The sequence below is a fragment of the Saccostrea echinata genome, unplaced genomic scaffold, assembly GCF_033153115.1.
Source record: "Saccostrea echinata isolate AGI-Se365-2 ecotype Australia unplaced genomic scaffold, CSIRO_AGI_Sech_v1 ptg000009l, whole genome shotgun sequence".
Lineage (NCBI taxonomy): Eukaryota > Metazoa > Mollusca > Bivalvia > Ostreida > Ostreidae > Saccostrea > Saccostrea echinata.
The window spans coordinates 52,156,055-52,175,244 of NW_026889758.1; the positions used below are offsets into that span (position 1 = coordinate 52,156,055).

At 34.2% G+C, this 19,190-nt stretch overlaps 1 protein-coding gene across 1 annotated transcript; it reads left to right on the forward strand.

Moving 5' to 3' along the window:
- Positions 1–15,160: 15,160 nt before the first annotated feature.
- On the forward strand, positions 15,161–16,579 carry LOC133182875 (toll-like receptor 4). The gene has a single exon (XM_061317722.1). The coding sequence runs from the start codon at positions 15,161–15,163 to the stop codon at positions 16,577–16,579; it is 1,419 nt and encodes a 472-aa protein (XP_061173706.1).
- The last annotated feature ends 2,611 nt before the right edge of the window (positions 16,580–19,190 follow it).

A 19,190-nucleotide genomic window follows, 5' to 3' on the forward strand; every position in this document is an offset into this window, starting at 1 on the left:
GGAATAGAAATGACTGCCATAACTGAACGCGTCTACTCTTCTAATTGTACATGTGCATCCGTGTACAGGCATCATATATCTTAATTAATATAACTTTAGGCCCAACTTTAAGACCTAGATTCATTATGATTTAATCAGAGTTGGATCTGTGTACATAATATACTTTTCTCTGGTGTTTCCCGGAACATTTCAAAAGTTAGAGTCATTTATCCATGTGACTATTACATTTCTTCCACATATTCGTTAAAATCGGGAGGGGTGGATTAGCAACCCTCTTCTTTCGCAAATAACTTGTAGTTAATCAGTACAAATAAAGATTTGACCCCCCTCCCTTTCATCTTTTCATGATTCTCTTTTTTTCTCTCGGTCTTTTTTTCCCAGCTGGTAAGGAGAATAACATTTGAGCCACCCCCTTTTTTATTTATCTTTGTCACTTACACATCATTTTTGGAACTAATGCTTTAACATGTCGTTTATATCATATTTATTAGGTGAAGGTGAGGTATGCAACCGTATTTCTGTATACTACAGGCATTAATACATAATTATAAATAACGTGCTTAGGTGTGTTGTTTTATTTGTCAGCACAGCCTTCCGTGTTTGACACGATGAACGTCCAAACTTTACAATTTAATGCTTAAAAGAGGACACTTTTACATGTTTTAATTCCTGATTCTTAGGCAAGAGCTTAGAGGAAAGGTCGACCCTTTTCACCTTCTAATTCTGCCTTTAGACCTATGGATGGGGGGGCTCGTTGGTCCTAGACCCCTTGCACCGTAATGTAAAATCAAGTTCGTGTGAATAATTAAGGATGATATTTTTTGAAATACCTTGCGTAGCACATTGAACCATAATTGATCCCTTATAAAAAGAAACACTGCAGGCTCAATCTTGTGATTTAAGGAATGAATTTGATAGCTACCCATTTTATACGGTTTAAACTGGCCCCCAAACAGAAAAAACAGCCTATGGGATCATGCTAATGACTCGTGTGTAAATCATGGTTTTGATATGATTTCGGTATAGGAAGATTTCACAGGCAAATGAGCTAATGGATCATGATTCTTGGATGATCTGTTAAACTAAATACCTTGCAAGAAAACCATGGTCCTGGTATGATCTGTTGTAGCTAACAACTCGTATTAAAACCATGGTCCTGGTATGATCTGTTGTAGCTAACAACTCGTATTAAAACCATGGTCCTGGTATGATCTGTTGTAGCTAACAACTCGTTTTAAAACCATGGTCCTGGTATGATCTGTTGTAGCTAACAACTCATATCAAAATCATGATCCTGGTATGATCTGTTAAAGCTAACAACTCATAGGACAATTATACATTCTTATACAATTTAACTGAACACTTTAAAATTTGCAACAAACATTTCAGTTTCCAAAAAAATATATACATATATGTCACATGAACTATATCATCATGCAAATATAATCCGAACAATGGATCTTCATTAATCAGATGGCAATTAAAAAAAACATTATCCAATCTATTCACTGAATTTTAAAGAATAGAATCACAGAAATCCTTTCTTCTTAAAGAATAATCCGGCATTCATTGATATCACTGCTTATTTATGATTCTGCAAAAAGCATGTAATTACAACATATGTTCACTATAGGATCAACAGAGTGGTGGATCTATTATTTAGAATCACAAACACTGAAAAGGCTCCCAAGTAGTCTGTCATCGGATATAAGCTGTTGTTTTGTATAGCATAACTTGAAAAGAAACGTAGAGAAAATGGTGTTTATTCATCGATCTACATATAATTATCTTTAGATTATGAAAATATGAAATATTAAAGTACTTTCCCCATTTCATCAATTATGTTAATGAAAAGAGTTAGATTAATCACCATGAGAATATATTGTTGAAATTTGATATTATTAACGTACTCAAATTTTGTCTTCACCAAAGGCGGGTCTTTCGAATGTGGCAATTTGAATGAAATTCAAATATGTTGATCATGTAGATGGAACTGACAACTAGCTGCAAAAACATTTCATTTTTAATAAACATTTTATATAATGATTAACATTACACACATACAACGAATACTTGAATCAAGGAAGTAAATTTGATGCTTATATTAAGTTTTTAATTCAAATCCATGTAACACTTTGTCTTTTCTACACATATAAATGCAAAAAAAATTTCAATCTTGTACTGGTAGAAGCTAGAAAAGTCTTCTTTTTTAAAAAAAAAAAAGAAGAAGAAGAAAGATCTATGATAAAGGAATTATACTCACCGAGAAGAGTTAATAGTCCAGCGCTTATTTTTGTTGCTTATATGATGCAAAGTCTTTTCTTTTAAATCGGCAACAAGAAAACGCGGACATCTTGTTTATCAGACTTCAAATTTTGGCCTAGATAAGCTGCAAACCACTATACACCATGTACACTGCAATGTGCTGCCCAGCAGGATAATTGCATAACAAGGTTACTATGACTCTGAAACTGACCAGTGAGCCAATCCTAATCTAATACCTTAGAGTTAAATTGGGAGTGGATCACAAAATATCATATGAAGACAAAGATTTAAAAAAAAAAAAAAAAAAACCACGCTGCGTTATTTAAACAGTGTGCTAATTTATTTATAAATTATTGTATCTATTTATTTGATATTTCATTCGACTCTTTTTATAAAAAAAAAAATTTTCTTCAATGAACTTTGTACCTACCTGTATGCATTTTAATTATTAAAACTGTGACGGGGGTCCTCCCTGTCACTGGCACTGATTAATAATTACGATTGTTTTTATTTACATAGTTTATTTACATATTTACAACACACGCAAAATAATTATAGTAATATGCAAAGTTCACAATTATAAGATACATCCACTCTCAATGACTTCCAAACTCATTCTCTACTCTTGTTATCACATGTTCTCAGGGCATGGCCATACCAAATCTCTTACTCCCCAGTTTCTCACACAAATCAACCTAATGCTCACTTTCATCTCTCAGAACTCTATCAAACATAATAAACAAACGACAACAGAACTGACACACTAACAAATTATAAATTCACGCTTGCTCAACTCTCTTTCTCTCTAACTAGCTAAAATGACACCCATGGGAAACAGGGCTACAACGCCTGCGTCGTGCACCTGCAACCTTATCAGACCTTCTAACTCTCTCATTTATTTACATTTAATTAACTTGGGGATAGCTCTGTGACATACCTCCCCTCCTAAGTGTGGCGTCCCGACACACTAATATAATTAGTAGACTGATAATGACAATTTGATCTACTGTTTACACAATTATCTATCTATACCAGAATCACACATTTGTTTATAGTAACTGAAGATAGTGACCTTATTACACACATACATGCAGAAATAATAAAATAGTTTAACATGCATATACATTTCATGTTTTACCTTTTTCTTTTGATTTTCAAGTTTTATCTTTACATTTTTTTTTTTAAATGTTTATTTTAGAATATTAGATATACACACTCTACGTATATACACTAAAAGTAGTTATTTCTTTGACTGAATGAAATCTTGCACAATTCTAAAGTCTTTAATTTTGTTTTCACTCAGCCACTGGGTATGTCCATTCTCGAACTGCACAAAATAATGTTTTTCTAAACGTTTTGACTCGTTTCTCGACCGCATCATATCCAGTACCTTGACAATCGGTCCGTTGTCGTCGACTGTTTCATCTTCATATTCTACGTCCTCGTCTGAGATACATTCGTGATCAGGACGGTCATTAGGATCGAGATACGGCTTCATCCTGTTAGCATGCGCTGTCAAAGTCCTTGATTTGTGATCAGGATCCTGTAGTCTGTAGGTGACATCAGATAATCGCTCAATGATCTCGTACGGCCCATGCCAATTGTGTGTAAGTTTAGGGGAAAGTCCGGGTTTAGTGGTAGGTGTGAATAACCATATTTTGTCACCTTTAATATAATGAGTCTCTTTTGCTGACCGGTCATGACGTTCCTTCTGGTTTTGTTGACATTTTTGTAAGTTTTCTTTGACTAGCGTGTAGGCCTCTTGAAGGCGGACTTTTGCTTCCTCCTTATAGTCATCTGCTACGGCGTATGAGAATGTTGGTGGGCATAGCGCAGCTTCAATTGGTAAAACAGGATCTCGTAAGTGCATAAGGTAGAAGGGTGACTCCTTTGTAGACTCGTGGATAGCGGTCCTATATGCGAACAGTATGTATGGTATAAATGTATCCCAGTCACGCTGATGTCCAGACACATACATTGACAACATCGTTGTGAGTGTCCCATTGAAGCGTTCTACTAGGCCGTTGGTCTCCGGGTGGTAGGCAGTAGTAAAGGTTTTCCTGGTATTTGTCAATTTACAGATTTCCTTTATCAGATTTGATCTAAAGTTCTTACCATTATCTGATAGTAGTTCTCTAGGCGCTCCATGACGACACACTACCTCCTCTACAAAAAGTCGTGCAGTAGTTTCTGCATCTGCATTATTTACAGCAAATACCTCGGGCCATCGAGTTAGGTAGTCACTGAACACAATAATGTACTTGTTGGACTTGTAGGTTGGCGGGAATGGTCCAAGAACATCTACGGCAACTCTGTCGAATGGTCCATTAACCGTTGGTAGCGGGTTCAGTGGGAACTTTGGTTTGTTCTTCGGCGATTTCTTGGTGGCACAGTCTACGCATGATCTACACCAGAACTCTACATCCGAATACATCCCCTTCCAGTGAAATCTCTCTTGGACCTTGTCATACGTTTTCTGGAAGGAGAGATGTCCTGCTGTCAGGTCGTCGTGACAGGCATACATGACTTCATCTATCATGCTCCTTGGAATGGCTATTTGGCGTCTAATAGCTTGGCGTCGTCTATGAGATCCAGGCTGCCAAAAGTGGTATAGCAGACCGTCGTGTCCGAGTTCATAATCACCAGATAATATTACCGTTTCACGGGCCTTTGAGGATAATTCAGGCAACTCCCCCTTCTCTAAGTAGTTAATTATAGCTGCTAGGAGAGGGTCATTTTTCTGACGGTGGCGTACGTCCTGATATGACCTTTTTGGTATTACATCTGTGTCTGCTTTAGCACAGGTGGCTGCTACAGAGGATTCGGCAGGAATTCGAGATAAGGCATCTGCGTTTTGATGAGCTTTTCCAGGTCGGTGTTTTATAGTTATATCATACTCTTGAAGAGTTAATGACCACCGTGCTAGGCGTCCAGCTGGATTCTTAATGTCCATAAGCCACCGTAATGGGTTATGATCAGTTATCACAGTAAATTTCCGGCCAAATAGATAGTGTCTAAAGTATTTCACACTCCACACAATGGCTAATGCCTCTTTTTCGATAACTGCATAGTTCTGTTCATTTTGTTTTAGACTTCTACTCGCATACGCTATTGTCCGCTCACCATCTGGACCTTCTTGGGCTAGTACTGCACCTACACCAGTGTCACATGCATCAGTATACAGTACAAAAGGGAGTGAGAAATCTGGATATCTAAGAATAGGAAAGCTTGTCAAGGCCGATTTGAATAATTCAAAAGCACTCTCGCAGTTATTGTCCCAGATAAATTCAACACCTTTCCTTAAGAGCTTGTGTAAGGGCGCGGCCTTACTAGCAAAGTCTTTTATAAACTTACGGTAGTACGAGATAAGTCCCAGAAAGCTTCTAAGTTCACTCACATTTGTTGGCCTCGGAAAGTTGTGAATCGACTTGACTTTCTCCGTGTCCGGTGATATTCCCTCAGCTGAGACCTTGTGTCCAAGGAACGTGACCTCCGTTTTTCCGAAGTAACACTTCTGCGCTTTTAGCTTTAACCCCGAATTCTCGAATCGTTTTAGCACTTCCTCGAGTCTTTCGACATGGTCGGAAATAGTTTCCGAGAAGACAATTACGTCGTCTATATACACAAGACACGTGTTCCACAGTAATCCTGAAAGCACAGAGTCCATAAGTCTCTGGAATGTTGGCGCACTGTTACACAGTCCGAACGGCATATAATTATATTCATAATGCCCTCCAAAAAAGGAAAACGCTGTCTTTTCTCTGTCACTTTCCTTAATGGGAACTTGGTGGTACCCTTGACATAAATCTAAGACACTGAAGTACTTGGACTTATTTAGTGCATCTAGCATTTCGTCGATCCTAGGGAGAGGGTAGACGTCCTTTTTGGTGACTTCATTTATTTTACGAAAATCAATGCACATGCGAGCCTTGCCATCTTTCTTCGGCACCAAAACGATTGGGGCGGAGTACGGACTCTTAAATGGTCGCACAATTCCATTAGCGCACATGGTTTCTATCTGAGATTCCAGTAATTTCCGTTGGCTGTGAGGAATCCTATAAGGCCTCAAGTGAATAGGTTTACTGTCCCCTGTATCTATTGAATGTTCCACTAGATCTGTCCTCCCTAACTCATTATCATTGAAAGCAAATACCTTTCTATACTTTTCTAGTACCTTAGTAATAGACTTGCGTTCTGTTTCATCTAAATCACTCGATACACAGAAATCACTAATTTCTTTCTCATCAGACTCAACACACTCACTTATCTCAATCCCATTCAAGTTCTCATAATTACTTGCATCTTGCACACTCTCACTAACTGAACTTGCATCAGGACTAAATGAAATACACTCACCATTTATATACAAAGAATCATTTGCAACATCAATATAGCATGCACAGTCTCTCAGAATATCCAAGCCTAGAATACAATTGTACGGGAAATCCCGAGCAACAAATGCATTATACACAATATCAGTTTTTTCACCAATTCTTATCCTAAAGTCGCATTTTCCAATTATGTCGACACGGTTGCCCGTTGCCGATGTGATACTCACTCCCCCAGCCGGCACCATACTACTCTGGTCTGCGAATTCTTCGCTTACAATCGTGACACTAGAACCGGTGTCGATCAACATCGAAGCACATTTATTATTCACATCTCCTATAATTTTGGCGGTACAAAATTTAGGATTCAGCTGACATGACACAATATTTTCACATACATATTTCACAATTTCAACACTTTTTTCACTATTCCCGGAGGAATTTTCTTCCTTTATTTTACGCGACCGGCTCTCTCTAGGAGGGTATTTGAACTCCGCTGATCCTTTACCTCCACACAAAAGGGCGGACTTTAGTTTCCCGAATTGGTGTTTCTTTGCTCATTACATCGGATCGCTATGTGTCCCACTTTTCGACAGTTGTTACAGATCGGTCTCCCGTCGGTAGTTCTAAGGTATCGGTCTGGTCTTGAACGGAATCCACGGCCTCTTCCTCGAAGGTTTTGTCCCCGAGTCGGCGGAACGTATTGTCGCTTAGAGGTAAATCGTCCTATCTCGGTAGCCATCACCGACACTTTAGCTGTGAGTTCTGCAAGGGACTTTTCCAGCTCCTCTGTTCTTGTAGAGCTGCACGACGTAGCTGCCACTTTTGTTCTGGCCATCGGGGCATCCACCAGGAAGTTGTTACACTCCTCTCTCTTTGCATGTCTGAAAGCTTCCTCGAATGTTTTAGGATTGGAAAGTAAAACATACCTCTTGATTTCAGGCTTTAACCCTTGAACGAAATGTTCCTTAGTGAGGGTTTCTTTTTGCCGTCCAGGCATGTCCATGTACGCACGTGTAGCGAGCTTTGTTATGTTTGTGGCATAATCCTCTACAGTTTGCATTTCTGCCTGTTTGTATCCGAATAAGTTAGAATAATACAATGATTGAAGTTCTTTCGGAATAAATCTTTCTCGCAGAGCATCACAAACTAAGCGATAGTCATCTTTGACATCATCGTCTAAGGATTCGTAGTAATCCGCTGCCTGGTCACGAAGGAATGCAGGTATTGTTATGCATTTCCTTTCATCAGTCCAAAAATTAGCTCTAGATATTCGATCAAAGTTTTTAATCCAAGAATCAAAATCCTCTTCAAGTTTCCCGAAGAATGGAACTGGCTTTATTAAGGTGGATGATTGTCTTATGTCAGGAACAACTTCAGGAATAACGTCCTCAATTGGGTCTTGTCTCTTTTTCCGCGGCATTTTCTTCACAAGATTTGAACAAGAGTTAATATTCCAAAATATCCGTTAAGTTATCCCACCGCTGCCACCATAATATGTGACGGGGGTCCTCCCTGTCACTGGCACTGATTAATAATTACGATTGTTTTTATTTACATAGTTTATTTACATATTTACAACACACGCAATATAATTATAGTAATATGCAAAGTTCACAATTATAAGATACATCCACTCTCAATGACTTCCAAACTCATTCTCTACTCTTGTTATCACATGTTCTCAGGGCATGGCCATACCAAATCTCTTACTCCCCAGTTTCTCACACAAATCAACCTAATGCTCACTTTCATCTCTCAGAACTCTATCAAACATAATAAACAAACGACAACAGAACTGACACACTAACAAATTATAAATTCATGCTTGCTCAACTCTCTTTCTCTCTAACTAGCTAAAATGACACCCATGGGAAACAGGGCTACAACGCCTGCGTCGTGCACCTGCAACCTTATCAGACCTTCTAACTCTCTCATTTATTTACATTTAATTAACTTGGGGATAGCTCTGTGACAAAACTTAATTTTCCTGTTCTCTTTTAAATATGGCTATTATTGATACATGCATGTTGTTTGATTCGATCTCCAAGCTGGAGTGAATTTAAAGCTTGCATTTTCACCTATCATAGATGACAAAGTTAACAAACCATATCAGGATCATACAACCAATTCTGACAAAGTTAACAAATCATATAAAACTCATGATTCTTAACAGAGAAGTTAACAAATCATGTGTTTTTTGTTTGTTTGTATGTTGTTTAACGTTCCTCTCGAGAATTTTTCACTCATATGGAGACGCCACCACTTGCCGGTACAGAACTGCAAATTTTGTCCTTTACTCGGCACTTACGGCCGTTGAGCAATGAGGGATCTTTTTCGTGCCAGCACCTACTGCGACACGGGACATCGGTTTATACGGTCTAATCCGAAGGACCGGTCTCCACGTCCCACAGTGGGATTCGAACCCGCGACGTAAGGATCAACTCCTAACGCCGCGACTCTAGAGCACACGCTCTAACCACTGCGCCACGCAGGCGACACAAATCATGTGTAACTCGTATGGAGTTTAAAGACAAAGTTAAGAAATCATATCAAAATCACAAACTTTTAGCAGTTAAAGTTAACAAATCATTTCAAAATCACATTCCTTTGTTTCCTAAGTTAATGACACATGCCAGAATCGCATGAAAATCATAGCAGACTCATAGCCAAGAAATAAACCACATCAGGATCATACTTCCCTATTTGTCATCTATGATTTCTGTATGATCCATTTAATGGATCATGTCTAAATCTTAGTTCAAAATCATGAATTTGTGAGTTTGATATGATTTTTATGTGATTTTGGCATGATTTGTTAAAAAAAGTTTTTGTTTGGGGGGTTGGGGCAGTTTACGCTTTATAAACCGCGAAGCGGTTTATAAAAAAGCGTAAACTATTCCAATCCAGTTTATACCGTATGAATTGGGTAGCTATTAAATTCATTCCTTACAATTTAATTTTCATTCATTTGGTGTAAGGAAAAAAAAGATGATTGTCCTTAAAAAAAGACTTCATTTTGTACAAAATTTGAATGTAACGTCAGGCGGATCGATACGTTTTTGACGCAAGTCATTGTGACGTAGGCAACCCATTTTATACGTTATAAATAAATTTTTTATCCAATCAAATACAGCGTTACAACAAGAATTAAATTATTTTCGAATCAAAAAGCAATAATTTTCTACCGAACAGAGATGCCAATTGAGCCTAACGCATCTAAGTACTTGATTTGTTTATATTAAGCATAAAAACTCCACATTTATGAGAAATCGAACCATTCTGAGATCTCCTACAGTCTGTGCATCTCAATGTACATGTACAATATTAACATGCTTTACTTACATCTGTTAACCATAGGGGAATATAGTCAGTATTCGAATTCTTCATTGCGTGTTTTTTTTTTTTTAAAGGTGAATGAAATGAATGAAATTTTATTTTTTCTTGTGATATCCATGATATTACATAAATCTTCCTAACTATCAGGTACCTGGATCACATGCATTCTTTTAAACATAATGCAACGTTTAGATGAAATAAGATTCTGAAATTTATTAACTAGTTCTATGGTATATTTATTTACTTTATCTTTTTATTTGTTTAGTATTTCCTTTCACTTCCTTTTTCTATAATGTCCCTTTCTTAATGTTCCTTGTAATTAGATAAATTTATTTTGCACTGTTTGTTTACTGAAAAAAAGAGGATAAGAAAGAAAACCTACGCAGTAAGTGGCAAGTACAATAGAATATTTCCCTAAAGCTCAGTTTTATATATTTTAACAAGGAAGAATAGACAATTAATTTGAAAGTAAATGTATATTAATGTTAAATTACACTGAAGTTGCAATCATTTGGCAACTACAGGAAAAAGAAGGAAAAAGCGTACAAAAACTATGGTTCCGAAAAAATCTGGTATACTGATGAACGAAAAGAATTTACTGCAAATCATTAATAATGAAAATTATTTCTTTATAACATTTTTTTTTTGGTTTATAGCCATATGGTGTCTTTCCGTGACGCTGTGTCGTAATAGCTGAGAGGTTGTGAGATTTTGAGATTGAAAATTGTAAATATATATTTACCAAAATTTAGAGAAACTATTACAGTTTAAGTTAGTATTAGGATGGTTTATTCAACGTTGCTATCTATAAGAATAATTTTCTTTAATAAACTTTTTATAGGTAGAAGTGTTTTATCGCGAAAATAAGTTTTGATGTTTTGAATATGTGTATGCCATGTCAATGAAAATATCAATTTTATTAAACGGCTAAAATATAGTATTGTACTGTAAAATATGTGATAGATAGAGAATTCATTCTTTATCTTAATGAAGTATATTTTCTTTAAGGATAGAAGTTGGTTGTTTTTTGTTTTTTTTTTGTTTTGTTTTGTTTTGTTTTTGTTTTTTTTTTTGTTTTTTTGTTTGTTTGTTGTTTTTATTTGTTTTTTTTCTTTGTTTGTTTGTTTTTTGTTTTGTTTTGTTTTGTTTTTTGTTTTTTGTTTTTTTTTTGTTTTTGTTTTTCTTTTTTTTTTTTTTTTTTTTTTGGTTATTTTCACTTTTTAAAAAATGGAGGGAAATTTGGCAATTTCATAGCAAAACGGTATTTCGTTTTTTGGCATATTTTAATTTTTTAAAAATTTGACTCATTATAATTAATAATCAAGTTATCAAACACATTGAACATTATGTACATGTATACAGGGTTAGGTTGTAAAAGGTTCACCCAGTTAAGGGTCTAAATGCTTTTTGTAAGAAAATAATTAAATATTATGACAATCCTCTATTTACATCAAATGATCATAATTATTTTGTGTCTATTTCATAATTAACACCAATAAGAAGATTTATGACAACATCAACATATATAGATGCACAATATTGCTATACCGATTACACAAAACTTTACCTTCTGGATAGATAACAGTAAAATCAAAATAAACCAGATAACTTTATAAGCTTTATGGAAATGTTGGATTTTTAAAATATTTTTTTTTATCCTCAAAAAACTGAAAGGACGCCAGAAATACACGATATCCAGTAATATTTATCTTAATCTTTTAATTAATTTCGCTTCAGAAGGTGCATAAGGCTTCTACTCTCGACAACACTAACAAATCTCTATAAACGTTAGTTTTATAACTTTGTTGAAGAGGAAAATTACAGTATTATAATACAAATACTTCAGAAACGCCACACCCAAAACCAGAACGAAGATACACTCTCTTCTTCTTTCTCTGTTCGTTTTTTGCTTTTTTTTAATAGTCAAAGATTTCTGGAGGGATTTTTTGAACCAAAAAAATGTGGATCTTTAGTCCAAATCACAACACAAAAAGCATAAGATATCGTCTGCAAAACAGAAAAGAAAGAGCAGATAGGTAAATATAGAGAAAAAAAGAAAGAAACCCGTTCAAGCTTGATTCCAAGTGATGTAATTTAGGAATGACTCTAATTCTTGGCCAAATTATTCGAGTATAACCTGGTTGGGGTATGTCTACGCTTTATAATCCGCGAAGCGGATTATAAAACAGCGTAAACTGACCCAAACCAGGTTATACTCGAATAATTTGGCCAAGAATTAGAGTCATTCCTTATAATTTAATTTTATAATCATTAAATAATTAAGGGTGTAAAATTTCGTTGCTTTTTATTAGTTCAAATTTGCCGCTCAATAATACAACCTTAGTAACGGAAGTAACGGAAGTGATGGGAAGCGAGGGGAGGTAGAAACTGATGCATAGGCCTAGCAGCGTTGTTGTTTGTTTACATGTGGTAAGATCGAATTATTGTTAAGTTAAAGGTACATTTATTAAATCTGGAATTTTCCATGAATCTCGAGGACTGGAAATGAGAGGATTTTATGGATAGAGATAATTCAGCTGGTTGTCAGGGGGGTGTGTCCCCATACCAAACCAGGTTATACAGAAATAATTTGTGTTCCTTTTTGGATATTAACCAATCAGAGGCTAGAATACAAACAAAATTTAATTATATCTGATTGAAAAGCAATCTCGGTATAAAACTGTCAGTTTTTTCGTCTTGTTTGATCGGCATTAAAATACCCATAAGTACTGTTAGCATTGGTTGTATAGAAAACTCATCCCTGCGCCAAGGATATATTGTACTCTAACAAAAGTCAATATCAGTTAAAACTTTTTTCCACACAATTATAAAAATTTTTCTGTAGTTCTCGTTTGAAGTATCTTCAAAATTACGTTATAATATTTTTGTCAAAAAAGACAGAATACATGTATATGTAATTCATAAATAAACCTTGACATCTAGTTAAATTAAATCAAATAGTGAAGCATTTACAACCATATACACACGAATACAATTATTGAAGCACTGGCGTTATTTAGACAAACTATCGAACAAAAAATGCAAAATACAAAAATTGTGCAATAATTGACAGAAATATGTAATTATGATTCAAAGAAAAAAACAATAATTAACAATGATAAAACAATAAAGGTTTTATTGCTAAAATAATTTACCAACTGAAATGTAGGTCTGAAAACTTATCCTTTTCAGCGCCGGTTTTAAGATTGATTAAAAGGGGCATACCCATGTTTTGTATTTCGTCATTAGATTCTGTTAAGAAGTATGTGATATAAGTATTTATATGAACTTCGTTTGGTTCGATTGTATTGTAATTAACTTTAATCAATAGAACAATAGTCTAAAGAAATGTACACACGTTAAACAAAAAATGAAAGACAAACTTTTTTTTACATTTACAGTGTGATTTTTTTTAAATCACTTTGCAACAGATACATGCTTGCAGTTTTTGACGGGAAGATGATATCATGTGTCTTATGAAACCTCTTTTTAACAAAGGAACGGGTTAATCAATGCCAACTTCCTGGTTCCAAACACAATGAAACATAAAAAAAATTAACATTGATAGTATGCTTTGGACAGAAAGACGAGTGGTCTTGTTTTATTTCAGTATGATATCCTATATAAGAGACTGTAAAACAGGTCACGAAATATCTTCTTTCCATCACAGCGTATCTAAAGCACAAACAAAACTAAAATGTTTATTAAAGGTTACATTTTTGGTAATTATCAGAGGCAGCATTACAAACAGGTAAGAAATATATATATATATATATATATATATATATATATATATATATATATATATATATATATATATATATATATATATATATATATATATATATATATATATATATATATATATATATATATATATAGGTTAAGATTCATTATGAAATTATTTTCCTGCGATACCTGATACAGGCTGAAGATATTCTATTTTTTTCTAACAAAATAAAGAATTTCAAAAAAATATAGTGAAATCGGTCCTATATTTTTCTTAAAGTTTTATGCGATAGATTTATAGATAAACTTAAATAAACCCAATTAAGATACTAATAATCTTCATCAAATCTACATTTCTTTTCCTTCATTTACGATATAAACCAGATGCAAACCAGGGATCTTTTCGAACTCAGGACTAAAAAAAAATTATTGACTGGAATATGTTAAGTTCCTCTTGATTTTCTTTGTAGACAAAGCATCATTGGTTATACTCCAAGAAAATGAGTCTCAATGCAGCTCTGTTGTTCTGTATTCTGTTTGCATTTTTAAGGCAGACACTACAATTCAGCTGCTCTTCGGAGCCAAATTGCAGATGTTATTACGATAGAGAAATGCTGAGTGTGGATTGCAGCTCGCTAAACCTGACTCATTCTCCAAAATTTCGACAAAATGTTAGATGCATCTATCTTAATAACAATGGTCTTACGGAAATACCTACTGACATGCCACGAGAGATCGTGCGGCTAGATATAAGCAATAACAATATTCGAAATCCAAAAAAGGCAATTCTTTCAAGATACAAACATTTGCAATGGTTAAATGTTGAACGTAATTGCTTATGGCAAAAATATAAGGAATGGCCATCACGCTTTTTCGAAAATCTGACAAAACTTGATACTCTGCTCATGAAGGATAATTGTTCAGAAATATCTGATAATACGATCAAGGAGATGAAGTACTCCAAAGAATGCTTTTACGGACTTTCGTCATTAAGGCATATCGAACTGAATGGATTAGGTGGCCATAACTTTGAAGACGCATTTGAAGCAAATAATTCTATTCAAATTATAGCATTTACAATTTATGGTGCAAAATGTTCTTTGAATAGCATCGAGAATGACACATTCAATGTTTTCCAACAGTTGAAAACACTTAAATTATTTCATTGTGATATCAGGTACATAGAGAAAGGAGCATTTGCATACTTGAATGACCTCTTATTACTGGATATTTCAGAAAACCGAGACCTTACGATATCCGTATTGCCCAATATTACTTATGATCTACAATATACAAAAATCCAAACACTAAGGGCAGATAGTCTTCATTGTACAAATGGACTTTCGCTAATATTAAGAATAAACCATATAGAATATCTCAGAAATACTTCTTTGAGAGAGTTGTCGTTGGCAGAAAACAGAATCGGCATTATTGAGCATCGACTTACTAAGTACCTTCCCAAGTCATTGATATATATAAATATTAATAATAACCCGCTGATGTTCGCGATATATTTATTTGAAGGAGTTTTTCTTTCAAATCTAGAAAGGTTAAACATTGACCGTACAGACAGAGGTATTGACCATCAAACAGGCTGTAATTATAATTCTAACAGTTGTGACAAAGTGGAAGAAATTGCTGTGGAGGGAACGGAATATAAAGAATCACCAGCGTTCTCTTCGTATCAATTACCCCCGAAGCTAAAATCTCTTAGCATCGCTAATCAGAAAATGTTTCTTCCTTTAATAGATAATACGTACGGGTTTAGGTCGCAAAATTCATTAACACATCTACATGTTCAGGGAAATCTTATATATGACATACAACATTTTAGTGGACTTTGGCGTCTAGAATACCTTGATCTCTCGAACAACTTCTGCTTCAATATTACCAAACAGTCATTTCAAAATATGACAAACTTATTATTCCTGAACTTATCCAGAAATCTTTTAGGAAAGGTATTAAAGAGTCAGTCCTCAGAACATGTATTTGATCACCTCCGTGGTTTAAAGGTACTGGATCTGTCCTATAACTGGATAACTCTCATACATAAGGATGTGTTTGTTTTCATGTCAAATATTGAGCATCTAATCTTAAGTAATAATGAAATAGAAAGTGTCACTTTTGATCTGTCAGCTGCTTTAAAATTGCGTAGCATAGATTTGTCTTCCAATAAAATTGTGATGTTGGATTCAAAGTCAATGGACTTTTTAGATGCTTCTAGGGAGAAACAATTCTCTATCCAGATGTCAAACAACCCATTACAGTGTACATGCCAAAGCATGGACTTCCTGAAATGGATGAAAGAATCTTCAAATAAACATTTTGTTGACAGAGAGAATTACACTTGCATATTCACAGATGAGAAAAAGATTGAACTGCGCCATTTAGAGCAGATAATCACTTCTTTAGAGCGTAAATGTACATCATTTACAACAACAATAATCGTAGTTACCATTATTTTACTCGTCACAATCACTCTTGTATCCTTTGCAATAATGTATAGATATAGATGGAAACTACGCTATTTATATTATGCTGGTAAGAGAAGTTATAGAGGATATTCAAGGATTTTAGACTCCGGTAGAGAGTATCAATTTGATGCCTTCATTTCCTATGCTGAAAGTGAAAGGGCAGAGTTTATACCAAACCTTTTGAAGCTAGAAAGAGAAAATAATTTTAAATTTTGTATACACAGTCGTGACTTTATAATTGGTGTTAACGTAGCAGAAAACATTACCAATGCTATTCACAATAATAAACATACTGTCTGTTTTCTGAGTAAAGCTTTTTTGGAATCTGAATTTTGCATATACGAAGCTCAAATGGCTCGAATGGAGAGTATTTATGGATCTTGGAGCTGTCTTACCGCCATTTCTAAAGGATGTAATAAGAGAACAGACATATCTGGAATATGACAAAGAAATTCCAGAAGAGTTCTGGAATGCTATGTCTCAGGCATTAAGAGAAATATAGAGTAAAGTCTTTATCGGAAAGATGATACTTTGGAAAAACGAGTGAAAAAAGGTCAAACCATGGGTCATCAAAGCAAACAAAAGAAGAATACCTGTTAGGGAATTTGCATTGCCATTTCATTGATAGAGGCAATCAGCATTCAATTACTGTATCAGTAGAAGTTTTAACGAGACGCAAATTTAGTGATTTGTCCTTTAAAAACAGTATTTAATTTTAGCGATTATGTGATGCCTTTAAAAATAACAATAACCTCCAGACAGGGAATGAATTGTTAGTGATATTCAATTTTAGCGATCTCAACATCCTCGTTAATATTGCCAAAATTAAATCCTCGCTAAAAATTTCTGCTTATACGGTATCAGTTATTCTACTATAATTAAATAAAGTATGTTTATCAAATGTACCATTTCCTACTAAAATATCATTATAAAACTCTATACGATTGAGCCCTTATTTGCTTTATATCATCTTTTGTTTTCTAAAATCTCTTCCCTTGTACATGTATCATCAAATAAACACAATAATCGCTTTACTTTAATTCTTTACCGAAGGGTAATATTTGCTAACTTTGGTAGAAAACTCATTCTGGTTTGAATAGGATTGATAGGACAAGGGTTTATTAAAATGGACAATATATCTGCTTTCTCTTGTTGTAAAATATGTTACAATGTACTTCTAAAATAACTTCTGAATTTTACTGTTTGTAAATATCTTTCTGTACCTTTAACAATCTGATTTGCTTTGAATAAATATTTGAACTTGTTATAATTCATTATATTTATATCATAATTAAATAACAATTTATAATTTTATATTTATTATATTCAAAACACGTACCTTCCGGTAAAATTCTCCTCAACAGGTAAAATTCTCCTCAACAGATGTTTATCCATGAAAAAGCAGTTTATTATTAAGTTCTAAGATAGACTGATAGACTTCAAATAGACCATTTTGGCGAGATGGAAATTTCATTTCTTCTTTATAGTTTAAAATGATGACCTAAAAGCAATCATCTTAAAAGGTCCTAAATACAGGGAGCCCCAATCTTTCAATTAATTGGCGATAGAACTTCATTTCTATTATGAATTCTGTCGAAAATTATGTCAGTCGTTGGGTTAAGTATGAAAGGGAAGACCTGAACACTTTGTCAAAATGAATTAAGTGTTTTAGAAATATATTAAAGAATCGTATTAGAAGGTTAAAAGGCAATATGAGAACATGCTTCCGTTTTCACAAAATCAAAGGTGATAAAAGAATTAGAAAAACTATAATATATCATGTTTCCAGCCGACAAGGCTTGTAACAATATCGTCTTTCCTTGATTTCTTATTATAACTGTAGTTTAGATGAACTTAGTTTTAATTCCATGTCTGGAAATCCAACTTGTACTCAGAGTTCACTTTATAAGGATGAAATTCTTCAAAATCACATTTCAATGTTTATACTTTTAACATTCCCTCAAACAAGGTGAGTTCGATCTACTCTACATATACCGGATTCCTAAACGTCATAAAAATCCTTACAATCAAAAATACTTTGCCGGGTATAGCAAATGCTCTACCAAGACCCTATAATCACGCCTTATAACTGCTATAAAGGAAAAACTTCATATGTACTGTGCTACAGCATATTATAAAAGTTGTGTAAATCAGATGTGGATTCTCAAAAATTCACAAAATTTTTCTCAAGTCAATAAATCAAAATTTACGACTTTTCTACACTCTATTCAACCATTCCTCACGGTAAATTAAAAACTAGGCTTTTTGATATCATAGACAACTGCAACTTCAATAAAAATGGAACTCTAAAAGTTTCATGTCCTGTGATTGGTCATCAACAAAAGAACTTTGTTAAAAAATAACTCTAATTCTACACAAAGGACTCTGAAGTTGATATCAAAAGGATGCTGGAGTTCAACATTGAAAACATTTATATAGACATCGGAGACCAGTAGCCTATTTCACAAAAAAATTTACGACATATTTTTTTCTTAAGTGAAAACTTATGATAAAAATCATTTTCACAAAAGTTCTTAAGAAAGTCGTAAGTGCAAAATCTGTCGTAACTTTACGAGAGCCCCAACCCTCTCTTAAGTATTTTAAAACCGATTTTATTGTAAAAATATAACCGCAAAAACCAAAATACACGTTAAATTGAACGTTGTAAAGCAACTTACAATAATATTTTATATTTTTTTCACAATCATTGTCGAAAAATTAAATGAAATACACTACAAAATATTTACGATGTAAGTTTCACTGAAGATTTTCGTATGACTTACTTTTACGTCAGACTTGTGATTGTGACGTCAGATTTTAAACTTTTTTGCTTCACAAATGATTGCATTCCATATTTGTTGTCAATAAACCTAAGATTTTTTGTGAAAAGGGCTACAGGTCTTCCAACAAACTGTTAGAATTTTGATGAGCACTGATTGTGCTCCTTTATTAGCCGACTGATTTTATATTCCAATTCCAACCAAGCAGAATTTATACAAAATCTTCTACGAGAGAAGAACAGAACACTTGCTGTAACCTTCAACTCCATATTTAG

Excerpts from the sequence above, each read along its gene's own strand:
- LOC133182875 (XM_061317722.1), top strand. The coding sequence starts at position 15,161 with ATGTTCGCGATATATTTATTTGAAGGAGTTTTTCTTTCAAATCTAGAA.